The sequence below is a fragment of the Mesoplodon densirostris genome, chromosome 2 (genome assembly GCF_025265405.1).
Source record: "Mesoplodon densirostris isolate mMesDen1 chromosome 2, mMesDen1 primary haplotype, whole genome shotgun sequence".
NCBI classification, from domain to species: Eukaryota; Metazoa; Chordata; class Mammalia; order Artiodactyla; family Ziphiidae; genus Mesoplodon; species Mesoplodon densirostris.
In genome coordinates this window covers 163158434-163182481 of record NC_082662.1, presented here as the reverse complement: position 1 = coordinate 163182481, position 24048 = coordinate 163158434, and the positions used below count along the sequence as shown (strand labels likewise).

At 42.4% G+C, this 24048-nt stretch overlaps 1 protein-coding gene across 13 annotated transcripts in view; it reads left to right on the top strand.

The window, feature by feature from the left end:
* Positions 1-4371, top strand: part of PRRC2C (proline rich coiled-coil 2C) — a 96331-nt gene extending 91960 nt beyond the window's left edge. For 7 of the 13 annotated variants that reach the window (XM_060091261.1, XM_060091265.1, XM_060091262.1 and 4 more), the window contains 2 exons: positions 193-429; positions 2462-4371. In XM_060091261.1, coding sequence (XP_059947244.1) covers positions 193-429; positions 2462-2719 — 495 coding nt within the window. In that variant the 3' untranslated portion in view covers positions 2720-4371. Of the gene's footprint in view, positions 1-192; positions 430-1958; positions 2012-2461 lie in introns of all 13 variants that reach the window. The other 6 variants (XM_060091270.1, XM_060091269.1, XM_060091268.1 and 3 more) reach the window with 4 other exon arrangements.
* Positions 4372-24048: the final 19677 nt, after the last annotated feature.

Sequence of the window (24048 nt, the reverse complement as noted above, 5' to 3'; positions counted from 1 at the left end):
TTTTTCTGTTAGATTCTCCAAGCATGGCCCATTTGTTCTTGGTCCTTGTAATAGAATGGCACAAACCCATACACTTCCTTTCACTGACAGAATGGGCACAGATTTACTCTGGGATAAGCCAACCTGGTCTAGTTGGCAATTTTTTTCTTTTTTTAACAGTTCAATGTTGTATGTTTTGTTTTTTTCACTCAGATTCTCTCTCAGCCTAACCTGGTCCCTCCATTGGTAAGAGCCCCACATACTAACACCTTCCCAGCGCCTGTTCAGAGGCCACCAATGGCACTGGCCAGTCAGATGCCTCCTCCGCTGACCACAGGCCTCATGAGCCATGCTCGTTTGCCACATGTAGCCAGGGGTCCTTGTGGATCACTATCTGGAGTCAGAGGTAATCAGGCCCAGGCTGCGTTGAAGGCTGAACAAGACATGAAGGTTAGTACAGTGTTAACAGCCAACAGAGCAAGAATCTGTCTCTGAACCATGTCTTAAGATGCCTCTGGACCCATAACTGCATATCCAGGCATTCATTGTCTTAGCAGACTTTTAACCAAACTAACTACTTTTATTCATCCTACCCCGCCCCCCTTTTTTAATTTCTTTTTTTTTCTCCCTACCCCCCCACACTTTTTTCTTTCTTTTTTTTTTAATGTTTTTGTTGTTTTTTGTTTTTTGCAGCTATAGTCAGCAAACAAGTTAAGATTTTAAACTCTGTGGCCAAATGAATTGCTTACAAAATAAATATTTGAGGGAGATCTAAGTTTAGCTGCTACATTTTTTGGAAGAGCAAATAAGTAATATGAATTATTATAGGCTTCCCCATTTTCTTTTTTTTCTTTTCTCCCTTTCCACCCCACCCCCTTCCCCCCATCCCAAGATATAAATCATGGTTATGTGAAAACTCTGGAATGGGTGAGGCATGTTACCTATCTTGATTTTTCTTCCTTCATGAGTCATCCAAGTACAGTTTTCTTCTCAAACTGGTTTCATACCCGTTTTTTTGCCTGCCACCTGAGGCAGCCATATTCCACAACAGATTGTGTAGTTGTAGATGAAGAACTCAAAAAGCACTTTGGGATCCTTCGTGATAAAAGGCGCTGATAAACTTGAGGTTTGCTAATGCAGAAGGGTGTCTTTAGGAGTCTGTGTGGGGACAGTTTTTATAGCATAAACCTTACCTGTCTGCCTGTACAGCTAGCTGAATCAGTTTATTTCTGTTTCTAGACTTAACTTCAGAGGTCTTAATAATTTTGCCAATTTTGTCACTTTATATATCAGGTCAGACGAGAACAAAGAAAAGCTTACTGCTTTCAAATGGGAAATGTCCATAGTAAACGCTTTACTCTGAATTAGAAACATGTTTGTGACAATCCCGTTAGAAAATTCGGTTGACTGAGTAAAGTTTCTTTCTGGGTGGATATCCCTTGTTTCTAATCCTGAGTAATCAAATTTGAAGACTTCCCTGCAGTGAAATGCTTATTAAATGTTATCCACTTTTAAATAGGCTATGTGCCTAGGATTTCCATCCATTCATAACTATTAAAAATACTAGTATGTGTAGAAATCTTTGGAAACCATTTGGCCTTGGTTTCCAGTTCTCTTGCCTTCTTGGCACTTGATTTTCATACATCCCCATGTTGGAAATGACATTAGAGCTTAATAATGAATGGGCTGGGGAAGGATACAGATTTCATGAAAATTGCTTCAGATCTTTGAATATAGTACAGGTTACCTATAGAACATGAAGGGCTTTTGTTATATGCAAGAGGTGTAGAAACTTTAGTTTTAATTGTGTATGTTATACAGTGGTATAATTTACAGATTGACGTAAGTATATTCTGTGGGGGCACAGAGTCAATAAAACTAGGAAATTATTTTACCAGCTCAGAATATGGTAGGAGCTATCAGAACTTAGTGATCGAGTGAAGTTGTAGTTACTAATTTCTGATGCTCTTCCCCTGCAGAAGAGAGCTGTGGGAAGAGGACTCAGCCACAAGACATTTGGTCCTAGGTGTTGGTAATGCCACAATATAAGTGCTTCCTTTTCATTTTATTATAGACCACATATTGATAACTAGAAGTTTTAAGTATTACATATATGTTTTCAAATTTGCAAGCAGGCTCCCTAAATAAAATTTCATATCAATAAGCTTTGTTCCAGAAAAGATACAAACCAACAACAATTTCTATTTTATTATTTTATAAAAGGGCAAACTTTGAAAAGATGGTGGGAGGTGGTCCTGTTCTTTTTATATTTTTTTATTATTATTTTTTTAAATCACATGGAATGTTTTCAAAAATAGGAAGAAATCTATCCATTAAAAGCCAAAAGATCAGTGAGGTACTTTGGGGCCAAACCAACATGGGGAAAACTGATTTGTGATTGGTAAAAGAATTTGAACTGAGCTTGATTGACAAGCTTTGGTAATACTGTAGCATTTTCAGTTGTTGTTTCTCATTTTTTAAGGCAAAGCAGAGAGCAGAGGTTCTTCAGTCCACGCAGCGGTTCTTCTCTGAACAGCAACAGAACAAACAGATAGGAGGCAAAGCCCAGAAAGTGGACAGTGATTCAAGTAAACCTCCTGAAACACTGACCGACCCTCCTGGTGTCTGTCAGGAAAAAGTAGAAGAAAAGCCACCCCCTGCACCCACCATAGCCACCAAACCTGTTAGAACTGGACCAATCAAACCTCAGGCAATCAAAACCGAAGAAACAAAATCCTAAAGGCTGTGGGCTGTTGCAGGGGGTTGGGGGAAGGGAGAGGGGAAAGAGGGAGGATGAAGTCAGATAATGCCAGCAGCCAAAGGGGTAAAATGGTCTCTGACATTATCCTGTCCAGAGCTTGGAGGTGCACAAGGGACATAGGAGCAATTTACACTGACACACAGCTGCTGCACCAGTAAAAATGAGGCTTTGCCAGCTTGCACCTACTATATAACATGCACTCTGTTGATGGCCATACATCTTCAGTCAAATTTATATACGAATACGTGCACACATTCCTTGAGTGCACGTAATTTAGAACTAAAATCCTTACGGTTAGATGAAACACCAGAAACGTGAGGGCAGTAACATCACAGAGGAATAGCTCAGCCTGGACAATGCGATGATCCCAGCTAAGACATCAGATGTGGTTTCTTTGCTCCGTTATGTTCTTTGGATATGGTTATAGCATTTATAGGCTTGGTGGTGAAGAACGGAAGATAACTGGTGCTGGATAGAGGAGCCTTATTTTTTATTATGGCAGCTTGCTATTTTTGTAATGTGGTGATTGAGTTGAACACAATCAAAATACAGTAACTGATCTCCCCTTCTTCCTGAATGAGTGAGCAGATGATGAAATATTGACGTCAGCATCCTTGAACATATCCAGGTGGGCAGTGTTTGGCTACTGCTTCTGTTTGAAAAGATGCTGTGTTTTGGTTGTGGCCCAAAGGTTTGATGTGCTACTTGGCTCTTCTTTCTTCCATGGAACTCTTACCGTTCAGACACAACAGAGTTGGTCAAATACTAGTTAGGTTGAATCTTGCTTGCCTCTACTCAGTCATTTGTATGAATCCAGTAGGTTTTTTTAATTTTTTAAACGGTTTTTAGCTGATGTTCATGAAGATCAGTGAGTACCTAGAACTGTGCCACTAAAGAAAGGAAATCCTATCTAAGAAGGTGCATTTCTGTACCAGAGCTGTGTTATAACCATCCTTTGGGCCCTCTGCTGGAAAAGTAGAATCAAGTCTCAAATAATGCCTTTTTCATTATATCCTCTAGTATTATAGATGTAGGACAGTACTGTATCATACCTCTGTGAATGTAAAATATCTTGTACCTGCTTTATGATATGTAGTAGTGACCGTGCTTTATCAGACCTGTTTTTAATGACGTTATTCTAGAATGTTTTCTTTCCAGATGATAATTGAGAAGCTAATAAAAAAAAAATGGTGCCAGGTACCACAACAGTAACAGAATTTGCTGTTTTCTGAGGTTTTGTTTTTTACTTTTTTTTTTTTTTTAATGGAGTGCGCTGGATGTCTCTATAATTTTGTTCAGATGACTGCAGAACCTGGAAAAGCTGTTGCTGCTATTGATGCATAACATACTGCTATTGGTCTTTTTATATAAATAAATAAATCTATCTATATATATATACATATATATATAATTTGAATTTTTGGAAACTTTAGCTGTGCTGTCAACTTTGGAGAAGTATCCCAGTTGTACCGTGTTGGGTTGGCATTGTACAGAAATCAACAGCCATATTGGTCTAGAAACGTTAAACATAAATTTTTCCATTTGTACAGGGGTAACGCACTGTATTAAATATGTAAGGTCTTATCTACATGGGTTTGATTACAGAAACTAATAAAGTATTCTCTAAATAATGAGTCTTGGAGCTTCTTATCCATTCCTAAAATCTGAAGCAAGAAGGCTTGTCACATACCAAAAAGAGTGATCAAGACTACATTATGCTCTAGGAAAAAAATTATCATCCCAAAACTTGATTTCGGACTTTCAAAAACTATAAAGCTTATTCAGTCAAAGTAAAGATTGTTTTAGAGGATAATGTTTATGGCTCCTGTTCTCAAGGTAGCCATACTCCTGTTGGAAGCAGTCTGTCAAGGAGGAGGAGAAGAGAAGTCTTTCTTGATGATGCAGAGTGCTGAATGTAGAAAATAGAATCACCATTCTTATGGCTGGAAATGGAAGGACCCAAAATAGATCTCAGTACTTATATTTGTATTTTTCTCTTTTTTTTTGCTAGCATATTCATAGCCATTATCACCCACACAAGCAGACAGTAAGGGAGTTTGTTTTATCATTTACTCAATTTATGAAGTGACGTACTGAGGGATTTCAATTGCCTAAAATCCTGTATCCAGAATGCGTGGCTTCCAGACCCAGCTTTAGGAAAACTAGTAGATTCAGTTACTAATAACCTGTGTGCCTTCTTTACTCATAGATGCTGTGATTCTTAAACATTTAAAATATGCAAGTACTAATAAACCCTACCTTGATGTCCAAGCTTTCCAGTCTCAGGTTTTTCTCTAAATGTGCTCTAATTTGGTATGATGGAGAAGGCTGGGAACACAAGCCTCTACCAAAATGCTGTAGTCACTACTTCACATATGTGCCTTCTCACTCACTTCCATTACCACTCTTTCATATTCTCATCCTTAAGTTCAGTCCTCCTAAATTTTAGGACTTTTAGGACTTACAGAGTGACCAACCAGCTGTATAGTTTGCACCGTCTTCACTTACAAGCCACCAAGTATGTGCTGTTCAGTTGGTTGTGTTAATTTGAAACCATTAATACTTTAGGCCCTTTATTGGCTAGGATCTACAGTGGAAAAAATGACAACGAAAGTATAGCCAATGAAAGATTTGTATAAGTGCTTCTCCGCAGTTTGGTCATATAAATCTTATCTCTGGCTTCTCCAACATAGAACACAATAACCCAGAAGACATTGCAGTTAGTGGTTGACAGTAGACTTGGTCACATAACCTTCTGCCCGTTCAGCCCTTCTGGTAAGGGGCAAGGGGCATGGTTTTGTCCTTAGTTAATACCAATTGTGCTCTATGATAGAAGAATGGTCGGGGGCTGTGTTGGGGAATGAGGTGAGTATAGTCTGAAAAGGCATTTAATTTACTTGCTTTCACAGTATAAATTACAGAAAGCAAATCTCCAACATACTCTTGGTTGGGGGCAAGATGTAGACGGTAGTAGGATCAGAGTATATCATAGGTTTAAAAAAGTTGAGAGTAGATGGTCAGAACCTAAATGTATGAGGTATGTCTTTTCTAACAGGTCATCGGTGATTTTTTTTTAAGGCAAATAATCCATTTTATTTTTAAATATTATTTATTTTTTGGCTGCGTCTGGTCTCTCAGTTGCAGCACGTGGGCTTCTCTCTAGTTGTGGCACGTGGGCTAAAGAGCACATGGGCTCTGTAGTTGTGGTGCACGGGTTCAGTAGTTGCAGCGTGCAGGCATAGTTGCCCTGTGGCATGTGGGATCTTAGTTCCCCGATCAGGGATTGAACCCGCATCCCCTGTGTTGGAAGGCGGATTCTTAACCATTGGACCACCAAGGGAAGTCCCCATCAGTGATTTTTTTTATGCTGCCACTGTATCATATTTCATAGCTTCTTGGCATTTTCAGTATTTTCACTTTTCCATTCCAATCATAGTCAGCAGTTAACCACAGTTGACCTATTTGTGAAAAGCATCTTAATTCTATTTTAGGTGCTTTAAGAAATTTTAGCCATAAAATTTCTGCTTGTGAAATGAAACAAAAGAACTAGACAAAGATGTCTTAATGTTACACTGGCTATCTTAGCATTTGCATGTTTCTTTTATGTTGCCAAAGGGAAATGGTTCCTTGGCCCCTTTCCTTCCTCTATGTGCTGGTCTCCACACCCTCAGGTGTAGGGCTGGGTCTGCTGTTGGTGCTCAAATTAGTGACTGGTTTTCCTGGAATATCCAGAAGATGGTGGCAACAGATGTTAAGCCAAGAGTGCTATTGATTTTCAGCGTTTCTTGAGTTATAATGGGTAAAAGCTTATTTCTGTGGTAGGGTGACCGTGACATGGCATCACTTAGATTCTTAATAGAAGCCCTCAGATCTATCTTTCTGAACTGGGGGCTGTTTAGAGTGGGAAATCAGAAAATATGGATACTTTAATTGCATGCTTTTAGGTGTACATTTATTTTCCATCCAACCTTTTGACAAAGCCTATGCCATTCCTTTGACATGTCTGCTAGAGTCTTTTACATATGGCGAATACAGAATTTCTTTGAATTTTTACAGATACTTTCCGTCAGTCTTTTCCACACCTAATTTGACAAGAATTTTTTAGAGTGAAAATTGGTAGATATCAAGCAATATAGACAACACATATTGACTAATGCCCATAGCTAGTAGGCTGTTATCTGGAAATGGTTAAAAATGTTCGGGTAAGACTCACCAACTTAACTCCATATTCCAACATGGAATTACTCCAAAGAATTATTGTCAAAAACACACATTTCCCTGGACAGGGAAATATCATACCAAAGTAGAAGGAAATTTTTCTTGCACTGGAGAGTTTAAGCAAGCAATGAGGCTCTGTTATAATTAGGCAGGGAGTCAAGTATCAGCTACGTATGTGTCAGGTGCTGGGAATATAGAAGACAGTTCTTACCTCAACATAGTCTAGTGGTAGCTTGAGGTCTTTCAGGTTGCCATCACTGATACCTGACCTCTATTTCTTGGGTCCCTCAAGCTCAAGCCGTCTTCTTCCAGTCAGTCTCTCCCTTCCCCTGCCATATATCCATACTGCTTAACTTTAAGTATGATTAAAACCTTCTAAAAGTATTTAGGTAATACTAATCTGGTCTTGTTTCTCACCATTTCTTGATACAGTAGTAAGTAGTAGAATTGTATGTAAATTTTGGTCTTACTGGTTTCTGAGCAAAAAAAGCGGAGTCAACAATTTGTTCATCTGAGATGAAAAGGGAGCCCCTAAATGAGTTAATATTCAGTGGAGAATTAGAGTGAGGAAATTTCATTAATCAGGCCTGAGGTTCCAGATGAATAAGTCTTAGGTTCAAGGATGATGTAGAGGGACAGAAAAAGGATGGACAGATGTATTCTGGCCCCCTGGAGTTAGATTTGGAAGTGTTCAATTTCAGTTAATTTCACACTGTTAGGTGTGGAACAATACGTGGTTTAGTGACTTAGGGTTGTGGTTTTCAAGTTGGAAGTACACATACTGTTCAGCTGAAGCAGTTTTACTTTAAAATGTTGGCCAAGGGATTCATCTGCTACAAAACACAAGCATTAACATGAATAAGGTTAACTGATTCCAGAGAGGAGCTGCCCTCTCAAACTCTAATATGAGCCAAAAAGACGATTGTACCAAGAGCAAAGCCACACTTCCCACAGAAGCTGATAGTGATACCCATTTGCGGGGGTTGATTGGGTCTTGAATTTCTATAACCTGGGAATAGAAATGGATGTTATAAAGTTCCCTCTTAAACAACTCAGTTACCAGAATTTTTTTTTTTTTTTTTTTTTTTTTCTTTTTGCGGTATGTGGGCCTCTCACTGTTGTGGCCTCTCCCGTTGCGGAGCACAGGCTCCGGATGCGCAGGCCCAGCGGCCATGGCTCACGGGCCCAGCCGCTCCACGGCATATGGGATCCTCCCAGACCGGGGCACGAACCCGTATCCCCTGCATCGGCAGGCGGACTCTTAACCACTGCGCCACCAGGGAGGCCCCAGTTACCAGAATTTTATATCCAGCTTAAAGCCTCATGGGGGAAAAACAATTACTCATAGACATTACCACCTTTTTTTTCCTCAGCAGCCCAGAATCAGGGCATAGTTCAGGTGCTTGAGTTTAGTTGTGTTTTAACCTTCCTGGCCAAGTAGGCTTCCCACATAAAGCAATCCTATTCTTAACCATAGGGAAAGGCACATGGGCACTCCTATTTATTCCAGAAACATTTGTGCAGCACCTAACACATGAGAAGCATCATCCTTGCTAGGTCCTAAATGTTTAAAGCCAAAGGCATGATTCCACCCTCCAAGAAGCTCGCAGTTTAAGAGACAGTGTGACCAAACAGTAGTGGTACTTCCCTGGTGGTTTAGGTTACTGAAGGGACAGGACCTAGCCACTAGTGCCAGACGATGCTCATACTCCCTCTTAAGTTCCCATCCACGTCCATAGTACAAAGGCTTCTCCCAAGTACGTTTTGACCAGAGAACACAGGGAAAAGTGGTAACACAAAGAGTAACACACTCTGGCCACACGTGTCCAAAACCAGCTTCTTCCTTAGTCCTCCTGCTATGATGTCTGCATAAAAGTAGGAAACAGAAAAAGCCAGTGTGCCAGGGACTGTCCTAATTACCATGTATCATCTGATGCCTCCCAATACCCTTAAAAGGTATTTTTATTCTCATTTATACATGAGGAGAATGAGGCATAGATAACTTGCCCAAGGACATGCAGTAAGTGTAGGAGCCAGGATTTGGTCCAGGAAGTCTGATTCTCAAAGCACAAGCTCTTAACTACTCAGCTGCACTGCTATGAAAGCACTGGACTTGAAGTTACTAAGAAAATCACAACTCTTAAGTCTGTTTCTCCAGCTCTAACATGGGAATGATTCAGTCTTCCTCACAAGGTTTTGATTAAATGAAATAAAATATATATACATACACACACATATATCCACACACACTATGCCTGGTGTTTGGCAGGTTGCAATAAAGTGATTCATTGCCTTGCTAAATCCACATAGCTTAATCTAAACTAGTAGCTGTGCTCTTCAGAAAACTGGAATTTCTAGCCCTTCCACTATGTGAGCATAAAGTAAGTCTGCATCTCAGAAGAGGACACTTACCTGACCACGCTGGTACCCTGACCTCAGCCTCCAGAACTAGATAAATTATAGAAGAGCTGCGAAGATGGCAGAGTAGAAGGACCCTAAGTTCACCTCTTCTCACGAGCAGACCAAAATCACAACAGTCTGCAGAATGACCATCATTGAAAAAGACTAAAACCTTCCAGAAAAGATCTTCTACAACTAAAGACAAAGAAGGAACCACAAGGAGACCAGTAGGAGAGGCAGACTGACAATACAATCAAATCCATACCCCCAAGGTAGGCGACCCACAAACTGGAGAATAATTATATTACAGAGGTTCTCTCACAGGAGGGAGAGTTCTGAGCCCCACATCAGGCTCCCCAGCCCAGGAGTCTGGCACTGGGAAGAGGAGCCTCCAGAGTATTTGGATTTGAAGGCCAGCAGGGCTTGATTGCAGGAGCTCCATAGGATTGTGGGAAATAAAGACTTCACTCTTAAAAGGGTGCACATAAACTCACATGCACTGGGACCAAGGGCGAAAGCAATAATTCAATAGGAACCTAGGTTGGACCTACCTGTTGGTCTTGGAGGGTCTCTTGGGGAGGCTCACCCTGGGGACATAGACACTGGTGGCAGACATATCAGGGAGGATGCATCCCTGTGAGCTCTCCTGGAGGCTGACATTTTGGAACCAAGACCTGGCCCCACCCAACAGCCTGTAGGCTTCAGTGTTGGGATGCCTCAGGCCAAACAACCATCAGGGCAGGAACACGGCCCCATCCGTCAGCAGACCTGCTGCCTAAAGCCGTCCTGAGCACAGCCACCTCTACACACGTCCCTAGACATGGCTCTGCCCACCATCTCTAGAAGGCCAAGACCCAGCACCATCCACCAAGAGGCAGACAGAGGCGCCTCCCACCAGGAAGCCTGCACAAGCCTCTAGACCAGCCCCACCCACCAGGGGACAAACAGAAGCAAGAAAACTACAGTTCTGCGGCCTGCAGACAGAGTCAGCAAACGCAGGCCAGACCCTACCCTGGGACCACCCGGCCCTTGGCCCTTGGGTGATGATAAGGGAATTCACTGCTGGGACACATAGAATGTCCCCTACAGAGGGCCACTTCTCCAAAGTCGAGAAATGTAACTAACCTACCGCATACATAAAAATACGAATAGCAATTTAGACAAAATGAAGTGACAGCGGAATATGTTTCAGATGAAGGAACAAGATAAACCCTAGAAGAAGAACTAAGTGATGTGGAGGTAAGTAATCCACCTGAGAAAGAGTTAAGAGTAATGATCGTTAAGATGATCAAAGAACTCAAGAGAAGAATGGATTCACAGAGTGAGAAATTAAAGTTTTTAACAAAGAATTAGAAAATATAAAGAACAAAAAAACAATTGAAGAATACAATAACCGAAATGGAAAATACACTGGAAGGAATCAATAGTAGACTAAATGAAGCATAAGAACTGATCAGTGAGCTGGAAGACAGAGTAGTGGGAATCATTGCCACTGAACAGAATAAAGAAAAAAGAATGAAAAGAAATAAGGACAGTTTAAGAGACTGCTGGGACAACACCAAATGCACTAATATTCACATTGTAGGGGTCCTAGAAGGAGAAGAGAGAAAGAGCCTGAGAAAATATTATTAGAAGAGATAATAGTTGAAAACTTCCCTAATATGGGAAAGGAAACACTCACCCAAGTCCAGAGAGTGCAGAGAGTCCCATACTGGATTAACCCACATTAGAACACACCAAGACACATTGTAATCAAAATGACAAAAATTAAAGAGAGAATATTAAAAGCAACAAGGGAAAAGAAATAATATACATGGGAATTCTCATAAGGTTATCAGCTGATTTTTCAGCAGAAACTCTACAGGCCAGAAGGGAGTGGCATGATATACTTAAAGTGATTAAAGAGAAAAACCTATGACCAGAATACCCAGAAAGGCTGTCATTCAAATTTGATAGAGAAATCAAAAGCTCTACGGACAAGCAAAAGCTAAGAAAATTCAGCACCACCAAACCAGCTTTACAACAAATGCTAAAGGAATTTCTCTAGGTGGGAAAAAAAAAAGGCCACAATTAAAAACAAGAAAATTACAAAAAGGAAAAGCTCACTGGTAAAGGCAAACACAGTAAAGGTAGGAAATCATCCACACACAAAGCTAGCAGGGAGGTTAAAAGACAAAAGTAGTAAAAATCACTTGTATCCACAGTAAGCAATTAAGGGATACACAAAACAATTAGATAGAAAATATACCAAAAACAGTAATCATGAGGGGATGGGAGTATAAATGCAGGGTATCTAAAACGGAGTTGAAATTAAGAGATCAGCAACTTAAAACAAGTGCATATATATATAGACTGCTATACAAGAACCTCATGGTAAAAGCAAAACAAAAATCTATAATAGATATACACACAAAACAAGAAAAAGGAATCCAAACATAACACTAAAGACAGTCATCAAATCACAAGAGAAGAGAAGGAGGAAAAAAAGACCTATAGAAACAAATCCAAAAGGAGACATCACAACCAACACCACAGAAATACAAAGGATCATAAGAGTCTACTACAAGCAAATATATGCCAATGAAATGGACAATCTAGGAGAAATGGACAAATTCATAGAAAGGTACAGTCTCCCAAGACTGGACCCTGAAGAGACAGAAAATATGTCCAGACCAATTACAAGTACTGAAGTTGAATCAGTAATTTAAAAGCTTGCAACAAACAGAAGTCCAGGACCAGATGGCTTCATAGGTGAATTCCACCAAACATTTAGAGAAGAGTTAACACCTATCCTTCTGAAACTATTCCCAAAAATTGCAGAGGAAAAAAAAATGCAGAGGAAAAAATTTCCTCTTATAGGAAAACATAGGAAAAACACTCGGACATAAATTGCAGCAACATCTTTTTTGACCCACCTACTAGAGTAATGGAAATAAAACCAAAAATAAACAAATGGGGCCTAATGAAACTTAAAAGCTTTTGCACAGCAAAGGAAACCATAAACAAGATGAAAAGACGACCCTCAGAATAGGAGAAAATATGTGCAAATGAATCAATGGACAAAGGATTAATCTCCAAAATATACAAAGAGTTCATGCAGCTCAATATCAAAAAAACAAACAACCCAATCAAAAAATGGGCAGAAGATCTAAATAGACATTTCTCCAAAGAAGACATACAGATGGATAAAAGGTACATGAGGGCCTCCCTGGTGGCGCAAGTGGTTGAGAGTCCGCCTGCCGATGCAGGGGATACGGGTTCGTGCCCCGGTCTGGGAGGATCCCATATGCTGCGGAGCGGCTGGGCCCGTGAGCCATGGCCGCTGAGCCTGCGCATCCGGAGCCTGTGCTCCGCAACGGGAGAGGCCACAACAGTGAGAGGCCCGCATACCGCAAAAAAAAAAAAAAGGTACATGAAAAGATGCTCAACAGCACTAATTATTACAGAAATGTAAATCAAAACTACAATGAGGTGTTACCTCACACTGGTCAGAATGGCCATCATCAAAAAATCTACACACAGTAAATGCTGGAGAAGGTGTGGAGAAAATGGAACACTCTTGCACTGTTGCTGGGAATGTAAATTGATACAGCCACTATGGAGAACATTATGGAAGTTCCTAAAAAAAAAAGGAAATATAGAATTACCATATGACCCAGCAATCCCACTACTGGGCATATACCCAGAGAAAACCATAATTCAAAAAGATGCATGCACCCCAATGTTCATTGCAGCACAATTTACAATAGCCAGGTCATGGAAGCAACCTAAATGTCCTTTGACAGACGAATGGATAAAGAAGATGTGGTACATATATACACTAGAATATTACTCAGCCATAAAGAGGAACAAAATTGGGTCATTTGTAGAGATGTGGATGGACCTAGAGACTGTCATACAGAGTGAAGTAAGTCAGAAAGAGAAAAATATTCTATATTAATGCACATGTGTGGAATCTAGAAAAATGGTACAGATGAACTGGTTTGCAAGGCAGAATAGAGACACGGATGTAGAGAACAAACGTATGGACACCAATGGGGGAAAGGGGGAATGGGATGAATTGTGAGATTGGGACTAATATATATACACTAATATGTATAAAATAGATAACTAATGAGAACCTGCCATATAGCACAGGGAACTCCACTTTGCTGTACAGAAGAAACTAACACAACATTGTAAAACAGCTATACCCCAATTTAAAAAAAAAACAGGAATTTCAGATTGTATTTCACAAGAATTATTTCACACCATGCTTCCTTTAATAAATATTGAGGAGGGACTTCCCTGGTGGCGTAGTGGTTTAAGAATCCGCCTGCCAATGCAGGGCACACGGGTTTGAGCCCTGGTCCGGGAAGATGCCACATGCCACGGAGCAACTAAGCCCGTGTGTCACAACTACTGAGACTGCGCTCTGGAGCCCGCAAGCCACAACTACTGAAGCCCGCATGTGTAGAGTCCGTGCTGTGCAACAGGAGAAGCCAACACAATAAGCCTGTGCATCACAATGAAGAGTAGCCTGCACTTGCCACAACTAGAGGAAGCCCGTGCACAGCAACAAAGACCCAACACAAGCAAAAAAATTTTTTTAATTAATTAATTAATTTAAAAAATAAAATAAATATTGAGGAATTTTCTGAATAAATAAATTCAGTGGTGTCTGTGATAAGAGTGGGCACTGGACCTAGTATATGGAAATTGTGGGTAATTATCGGAACATTTCAACTGTTTCCATTGGTACATTTTCTCTTTATGTTTCTCTTTACATCTGCAAATTGCTGATTCATTCCTTTGCTATTTTCATGTTGGCATAATTCTCCCATGCCTTCTTTGCAGGTATTATCTCCAAGATGGTGCCTCAATTGTATCTTCAAAAGGCCATTCCATTGCACTGTCAGGGTGGCAGCTTCTAGTTGGTACAGTATGCAATAGGACAGTGGACTCTATGGTTATGCATCCATTGCCACATCTCCTTTGAGGTAAGGTGGGTTCCTTTGTTCAAAGAGAGGTAGGTCAGGTGTTCTGTTTCTCCCAGGAACCTTGTATACATAAAACTCCATTGCAGATGGTCTTGCATTGTAATTTTCCTACTGTATCTTGCCACACAGATCTTTTTCCAGTCATCAATACCTTTAATACCATGGGGTCTTCTAGTCAGTTATCAACCAAGTGGCAAGTGAGTACACTTGCCTCACTGTCTGTACCTGCAGGGGCCTTTCCTGCTCTAGAACCTGCTCAAACTTGGCAGAATTTCATGTCACTCAGTACTCCCAAGTATGGAATATGCTGCCTCAGAATCCAAAAATTGTGCTTTTGTAAGAGGTGTAAGGTGCAATATTTTGTCATTTAATTTGGAGGTGATGGAACGGCATGACCCCAGATCTCTGGATCCCTAAAAACTTCACTGATGGGGTAGACCCACATCAACCTGCTCTAACAAATGTATTACTTGACTCAGCAGCTACTATTAGGGCTACAGCTGGGTTGAGTTTGCAGTAATCTTCAGTCTGTTTTATTGTAGAGGCCAGAGGAGCAAATTAAATGGGGATATTATGGGAGCCAGTATCTCTGCACCCTTTAGATTTCTAACGGTGGTACCAATCAGGGCGATAACCACCCAGCACAAGATATTTGATTTACTATATTGACTGGGAGGAGACAGTTTCAGAGACTTTCATTTAGCAACTTAGTATTTCCCACAACAACAGCTCCTACCTCAGGCCCAGGCACAACGGGAGAGGACTGCCGACTTCCAAGTACGTCTGTTCCAATCATAAAAAGCATATGGAAAGCATGTGGAAAGGACCACTGGGTAGGTCCTTGACCCAGTGGACTCACTGTGAGTCAAACCTGGGCCAGGACTCTATCGCTGGCCTCCATGTGTTCCCAACTCTAACAGAAGGACCATGTTGGCACTTTGAATATCAACGTCAACTTGAATCCTGTATCCAAACATCTTCGAAATGTGTAGGTAATTCCCAGTGTATGGTTACTTGGGTAAATGGCCCTAGATCCCCATGAGGAATCATTATCATACACTCTCACCAGGGTATTGCAAGGACCTCCTCCTAGAACTTGATTTCTCTTTTATTTATTGATTTTTAAATAATTAATTATTTTCTTTTTCGGCCACGCTGTGCAGCATGCATGATCAGGGATCGAACCCGTGTGCCCTGCATTGGGAAGATGGAGTCTTAACCACTGGACCAACAGGGAAATTCCTGATTTCTCTTTTAGTGAGTATGGGTTATTAAGGTGGCTGCCCTCGGCCTCATCATCCAGCACTGATTTGATTGTAGAAACTGAGCAATACTTGCTGACTCTTCACCATTCCTGGGAAGGCTGTGTTCTATGAATCACTTCTATAGTTCTGTGGGGGCCAAACCACCCAGCTGCCACTCTGGTTTTGCTGCTGGTTATGATAACATTATCCACCTGTTCCTGATCTTTAACCACCTGACCTCCCTTATTTTAGTATCTGTTATGCTTGCTGCTATACGTGAGGCCAATTCCAGTCATAGCATCTCCCACTGTCAGCCCTTGCCTACAGAGGACAGCCACCCCTGGGCTTCCTAATGACACTGGAGCCCTTTTGTGCAATACATTCTTTGTTCCTTTGGTAAAGGGAATGTCCACCATGTTCATCCCCAGAGCATTCTCAACTGGGTTTTCTGCCCTTACACAGTATATCCAGTCTAGAATGCCCATTTCTCTGTCTTGTGTTACCTTCCACCATCCATCCTGGAATTTGTACTTCATTTGACATGGGCCATCTCTTACTGCCAGCTTCCAAGAGCCATCATAGCAGCAGGTGAGCACTGTCTCCCAGGGTCCTTGCTGGTGAGTTAAAAGATGTATCACAGGACAGGGCTCTCCTAAACCCCACTTGAGCCGGCATTCACAGGATCCGGTCTCAAATATAGATTAATACCAGGCCCAGCTGGTACAGGTTAGCTGAGTGCTGTAGCTGTTTCTTCCTATAGTCCCTTTGGTCCCTTAGCAGTTTCCTGGCAGGCTATGTGGTGACTTGACTCTAGATATTGGTCTGGCAGCCAGAATGGAGATCCTGAAGGGTGTGTGTGTTACCCTACAACACAGAGGCCTCTGCAGCATCTTTAATCAAGAGGAGTGCTAGTCTCCAATAGGGAGGACTAAACCATCTCGGCAGGCCCTGAGGATTTTCTTATAAATTTACTAATTTATTTATTTATTTACTTACTTTTGGCTGCGTTGGGTCTTCGTTGCTGTGTGCAGGCTTTCTCTAGTTGCGGCGAGCGCGGGCTACTCTTTGTTACGGTGCACGGACTTCTCATTGCAGTGGCTTCTCTTGTTATGGAGCACAGGCTCTAGGTGCTCGGGCTTCAGTAGTTGTGGCATGTGGGCTCAGTAGTGTGGCTCGTGGGCTCTAGAGCACAGGCTCAGTAGTTGTGGTGCACGGGCTTAGTTGCTCCGCAGCATGTGGGATCTTCCAAGACCAGGGCTCAAACCTGTGACCTCTGCATTGGCAGACAGGTTCTTAACCACTGTGCCATCAGGGAAGCCCTCTGAGGATTTTCTTCATCCCAAGTCTCAGGATCCTGTTTTTTCCCAGCCTTGCTGGAACTGAGAAGTCAGCCTCCTCTGGAATGCTACTTTTTTTTTTTTTTTTTTTGCGGTACACGGGCCTCTCACTGTTGTGGCCTCTCCCACCGTGGAGCACAGGCTCCGGACGCACAGGCTCAGCGGCCATGACTCATGGGCCCAGCCACTCTGCGGCATGTGGGATCTTCCCAGACCTGGGCACAAACCCGTGTCCCCTGCATCGGCAGGCGGACTCTCAACCACTGCGCCACCAGGGAAGCCCATGGAATGCTACTTTTATAATTACATCCTCACCCTTATCCTCAACATCTTCTGGCCTTTGGGTGCAGAAACTAAGCTGTTGCCAAAGATGCCTCTGACTTTCTCACTTCACCTTCAACTGCTGATTAATGACCCCAATCTTTCATCATCTTTCTCAGAAAGAGGCATTGTCCTTATAATTGGTTCTTCCCCTGAACCTCTCAAAAGCTTGAGATATTAAACCTTCCAGTTCATCCTCTTCCAACACAGTCCCATCCCAATTCACCATCAATGAAAAAAAATTTTTGGAATATAATTGCTTTACAGTGTTGTTAGTTTCTGCTGTATAACAAAGTGAATCAGCTATATGTATACCTATATCCCCATATTCCCTCCCTCTTGCACATCAATGAAAATTTTAACCACTGGTCATTACAACTTGCCAGGGACTGCTAATGCTCCACATACCATCAGTGATAAGGTTCTCTTTGCCTGGTAATCCACAGCCAAAATCTCTTTTTAGAGTCGTCTTCCTTAGACCATTGCTGGCACCCGCTGTGCTAGATTGAGTTTCCTGGGAAACACGCTGAAATGTAGATTTTTGTGCAGGAAGCTCATTGGGGGAGTGCCCTCTGCATCAGTATCCCTGGGAGAGAGAAGCTGAACTGCGATGTATCAATAATTACAACAAAGGCCTCGGTTGATTCTATAGGCAGCTCCCGAGGTAGGATGGGTCTGGGCATTCATACCCTTACATTGGTCAGTCATTGGATGAGGGTTATCATTTGTCTCTAGGGGAGGGGCTGAGGCAACTGTCTTCAGCTGAAAGCAATGCCTGGAGAGGGACTCACCTGAAAGCCATCAGCTACCAACACTCCTAGCAGCTGGGGAAACAAGTGCCTCAGCCAGAAAGAGGATCTGGATGACGTGCCACAGCATCAGCTACGATGTGCTGGATGTTGTTTCACGTGTTGAGATACAGCAGGGAGTATAGCAGGCAAAAACCTGTGTTTTTTTTTTCTATATTTTAAATGGAGTACACAAGGAAGGCATCACTGTGCAGGCAAAATTGAACAAAGACTTGAAGGAACAGAGGAAACAAGGTATGTAGATATTTGGGGCCGCGTGTTCCAGGCAGAGGCAACAGCAAGTGCAAAGCCTGGCTTGAAGAGGGAGTGTCCCTGGGTGTTCAGGAACATGAGGAAACCAGAGTGAGAAAAAGGGAGGGCTTCCCTGGTGGTGCAGTGGTTGAGAGTCCGTCCGCCAGGCCAGTTACGAGGCTTTTGCAACTATTCATGCCAAGGAAAATTATGAGTTGCGGACAAGGGCAGGTAACAGTGAGGGTGGTGAGAAGTGGCTGGATTCTGGATAGAACTTGAAAAGTTGAGCTCAAAATCCATCTGTTGACGGACCGAATGTGAGTTTGAGAGAGAGAGAGATAGAAGACAAAGATGACTTCTAGATTTGAGGCTCAAGCAGCTGAATGGATGGGGTTAACAGAAATGGGGAAGACAGCAAGTAGAGCAGGTTTGAAGGGGTTGATCAAGAGTTCATTCTTACCTGGTGGCGCAGTGGTTGAGAGTCCGCCTGCCGATGCAGGGGACGCGGGTTCGTGCCCCGGTCCGGGAAGATCCCACATGCCGCGGAGCGGCCGGGCCCGTGAGCCATGGCTGCTGAGCCTGTGCGTCCGGAGCCTGTGCTCCACAACAGGAGAGGCCACAGCAGTGAGAGGCCTGCCTACCGAAGGAAAAAAAAAAAAAAAAGAGTTTAGGAAAATGAAAAGAAACAAGCAAAGGGAACTAAGAAAGAGTAACCAGTGAGGTTGGGGCAGGAGACGTGTGGTGTCCTGGAAGCCAATGAGGAAATGTTTCAAGGAGGAGGGAGTGATCTACTGTTTCAAACGCTACTGACGGCTGAGTGAGAGGAGCGATGTTTTGGTAAATCACCACTGGCGTGGATTTGATAGAGGATGGAAGGAAAGCAATTGGAGACAATGAATGCAAACAACTCTGCTTCAAGAAATTTTTGTTGATTTGTTTTGCGGTGGGGAAAACTGGATTCAAGACAGAGTTTTAAGATGGGAGAAATAATGTTTGTACACTGATGGGAAAGATCCAGTAGAGAGGGGACATTTGATATTCAAGAGGAGAGGATTACTGGAGTGAAGACCTGATGTGGATGAGAGAGGATGGGTCAGGTGTCCAAGTGCAAGCGCTGGTCTCTGAAAAGAGTGCTCATAGTTCATCTATAGTAACGGGAGAAGAGGCAAACAATATGGCACAAAAGCTGGAAGGTGGGTAGATGGGTGGGTGGTGGGTACTTTTGGAAGTTCTCTTGATTGTTTCTCTTTTCCTCAGCTGAAAATGAGAATTAGGAAAAAGTGTTGGAGGTTTGGGAAGAGATGAGAAAGTTTCTAGGCCTGAGATAAGTACCCAGTTGAAGTTTGCAGTCATGAATTTCAAGTGAGTAGTCATCAAGGTGTGTGTTCTTCTTTAGCCATGTATAGCTGCATGGGTACAGGCGTCAAGAGGTAGAGAGGTGAATATAACTTAGGTTGGCACTCAGCCAAGCAAATGCAGACTAGAGAGGGGGTCAAGGGAGCTGAGAGTAGACTTGAGGGACTCACACACCTGTGTTAGTGCTAATTATCCTGTTACCTCAGCTAGGCATCTATGCCTATAAAAATTATACCCGGCTTATACATCTTGCAGAGATTGAGAATAACTGAATCCTGTTCAGGGTAGAGTGCTAGAGCCGTAAATTTTTGTAGCTGTAGGAATGGCAAGATAATATAGTCCCTAGAGGTGTCTCCACTTTGGCTTTCCCAGTTCAAGTCTTCCTGGGAGGCACAGCAGGGTGACCCATCCTGTTCTTCCAGGAGGATTCCTGTCCCTCTTTTGCCTGCATATCCTCCCAACAATCCCTATCCCTTGGTCTTTGTTCCACATAGCTGAGAGAGCCTAAGAAAGAAGTTTCAGTTCCCCTATTGTAAAATTAGTAATATTGTAGTTGTAGAGTTTTCTATTGTTTTTTAGAGAATACCTGTTTTCATTTTATTCTATTTTGTGAGTGGAAAACCGCAGTCATTAAATCTGTGAACTTTGGTGTCAGGCAGACCATGTTTTGAAGCCCAGCTTTTTTTTTTTTTAACATCTTTATTGGAGTGTAATTGCTTTACAATGTTGTGTTAGTTTCTGCTGTATAACAAAGTGAATCAGCTATACGCGTACATATATCCCCATATCCCCTCCCTCTGCGTCTCCCTCCCACCCCTCTAGGTAGGCACAAAGCACCGAGCTGATCCCCCTGTGTTATACAGCTACTTCCCACTAGCTATGTATTTTACATTTGGTAGTGTATATATGTCAATGCTACTCTCTCACGTAGTCCCAGCTCACCCTGCCCCCTCCCCGTGTCCTCAAGTCCATTCTCTACGTCTGCGTCTTTATTCTTGTCCTGCCCCTCGTGAACCCCAGCTTTAACACATGTTATCTCAGAAGTAGCAGCTAATTTCTAATGTGATTTCATTAGAGTTAATGGAGAGAAATACACTCTCTTACCTCCAAACTGTTCTATTACCAGGGCTTCTTCTTACACATCTGAAGTGTCAACTTCATGTTTGGATGTCAGTGTTCAGAAACATGTTTTAGATTTGTATGGAATATCATAAAGGATGGCTAGCATAGGAGATAGGTGTTTGTTCAGGTTTGTATTGCTGTTAATCATTCAGATATATCTGACGACAGCAAACTTCCCAAGGGTTCCTACTTAAGAGCTCAGACTTCGTTCTCCAAAGTCACTGGGCCAGAACAACAACAAACAAAACAAACCAATAATTGTTTCTGAGATTTTCAAACACAATAGAGAAATTTGATTATGTTAGACTTTGGTAATCACATGGCTAAAGGAGACAGATGGGAACACAATGCTATTGCAATTTCTGATTTAATTTAAGTAATTGTTGGGTTCCCACTAGGAACTCAACACTGTGCCAAGCCTGGGTTAGGAGGGAGGGAAAAAATAGGGCTCCTGGACTTCCCTGGTGGCGCAGTAGTTAAGAATCTGCCTGCCAATACAGGGGACATGGGTTCAAGCCCTGGTCCGAGAAGATCCACATGATGCGTAACAACTAAGCCCATGTGCCACAGCTACTGAGCCTGTGCTCTAGAGCCTGCGAGCCACAACTGCTGAGCCCACGTGCCTAGAGCCCGTGCTCTGCAATGAGACAAGCATCCCCAATGAGAAGCTCGTGCACCGCAACAAAGAGTAGCCCCCGCTCACCACAACTATAGAAAGCCTGCGTGCAGCAATGAAGACCCAATGCAGCCAAAAATAAATAAATAAATTAAATAAATTAAAAAAAAATAGGGCTCCTACTTTCAAAAAGTATATAATTGAGTTTGTGAGGAAAAGGCTTACATTCATGTTATTACATCAAGGGCAGTATACACACATATTCATATTCATCCTGGGCTAAATGTATATATATATGTGTGTGTGTGTGTGTGTGTGTGTGTGTGTGTATAAACACGAATTTAAACATTTTAAAAGCCCAAACAAGGTTAAATTATGGATTTTGCAAATATTTTCTCAATCCTCACAACTGCCCTTGTAGAGATTATTACTTCTTTTTGTAATTGAAGTATAGTTGATTTACAATGTTGTGATTACAAAGTGATTCAATTATATATATATATATATATATATATATATATATATATACACATTCTTTAAAAATTCTTTTCCATTATGGTTCATCACAGGATATTGAATACAGTTCCCTGTGCTATACAGTAGGACCCTGTTTTTTATCCATTCTATATATAATGGTTTGCATCTGCTAGTCCCAAACTCCCACTCTATCCCTCCCCCACTCCCCCTTCACTGGCAACCACAAGTTTGTTCTCTACGTCTGTGAGTCTGTTTCTATTTCATAGATAGGTTCATTTGTGTCATATTTTAGATTCCACATGTAAGTGATATCATATGGTATTTGTCTTTTTCGTTCTGACTGTCTTAGTATGATAATCTCTAAGTCCATCCATGTTGCTGCAAATGGCATTATTTCATTCTTTTCTATGGCTGAGTAGTATTCCATTGTGTATGTGTGTGAGTGTGTGTGTGTGTGTGTGTATACAGCACATCTTCTTCTTTATCCATTCATCTGTCGATGGACATTTAGGTTGTTTTCATGTCTTGGCTATTGTGAATAGTGCTGCTATGAGTATTACCCCTCTTTTACAGGTAGGAAAACCGAGGCTTATAGAAGTTAAATTACTTGCCCAAGATCATACAGCTCAAAAGTGAGAGTCATGAAATCAGTCAATACCTTTTATTTCAAAGTCAAAGCACCTGCCGCCTCAGCAGAAGTGCTGAGTCATCAGGAAGGAGTGGGATCAATTATTACGATGGTGCTGGGAGGACAGCTGTACATGAATTAGCTTTTTAAATGTATCAGTGGTAACAGGTCATGCTTTCCAGCCTCTTTCTGTGCTTCCTCGTTGCTCATGTCGCCATAGGCTCTTCCCCTGCTTTGTGCTCAAGACCCATCTACCCCCCTGCAACATCTTTGGGGATTTCTCATCAAGGTCAATTCTGCAGGGAACATCTGTGTCAGCTGCTACCTCATTTATTTATTTAGTTGCCCTGGGTCTTAGTTGCAACAGGTGGACTCCTGAGTTGCAGCTCATGGGCTCCTTAACTCCAGCATGTGAACTCTTAGTTGCAGCATGCATGTGTGATCTAGTTCCCTGACCAAGGATCGAGCCCAGGCCCCCTGCGTTGGGAGCTCAGAGTCTTAACCACTGTGCCACCAGGAAAGTCCCAGCTGCTACCTTTGAAGGGCACAAATCAATCCATGAACTCAAGCTCTTGAGAGAGATTGATTACAGGAGGATTTAAAAAGCCTGGGAGGCAGTTGGCGGCAGTAGTGGTGGTTTTGGACTTTTCCTTCTCTGAGACGGTGGAGTAACTGACGTGTGGGAACAGAGGCTGCACAGAATGAGGGCGTTTCTTCAAAGACCATGAGCTGAGGTGTGGAAAGGGTCATATCCTGAGCTGATCTGGAATCAAAAGGTGAGTCAGTTGGGCTTCCTCCTAAGAACAAACTTTTCCAGCCAGCAGACCAGGCTGGTGAGCTCAGGCCATTGCAACTCATGTTCTGAGAACGGCCATATCACCTCGTAAGTGTGACCAGGTATCCAGGAATGAAGACTCATCCCTTACTCCTTTGGCAATGGCTTGGCACCAAGGCAGAACTGGAGGGTCACTTGACTCTGTACTGGAGTCTTTGAAGCCAGGCAGATGTAGGTTGAGATTCTAGCTCTATGCCCCCTGGGGAAGCTACCTGATTTCTCTGCTGCTCAGTTTCCCCATTGGCTCAATGGGGATCATAATAACTTACCTTGCAGAGTTACTGTAGTTACCAAACAGAATACTGTAAAAGGACATCCCACATCCGACACTAAAGAGGTCCCACTGCTGTTATTTTTCTTCTCAATATCAAGCCTCCAGTATCTCCGCCAGGTGCATATCTGAATAAGTAGCCTTGTCAATCTTATGTCCCTTTCCTGTTCTTTAGAAGGTAAGTGCTCCAGGAAGAGGGCGGCTCTGCGTGTGTCAGGGATGCCAAACAGCCCTGTGAGAGAAGGGCTCCATGGAAGTGGCGCTCGTTAGAGGGGAAGCAGCACCGACAGGGCCCAGCTGTGCAACCTGGGGAGAGACAGTTCACCTCTCTGGGCCTCCGTTTCCTCAGCTGTTCCCTGGGGGAAACCATAGCTGCCCTTGGTTTCCATATCACAAGATTGGGTTAATAATACCTGTTCTATCTAAGGTGGTGAGGACCTTGCTTTTCCCCCACAGCAGATATT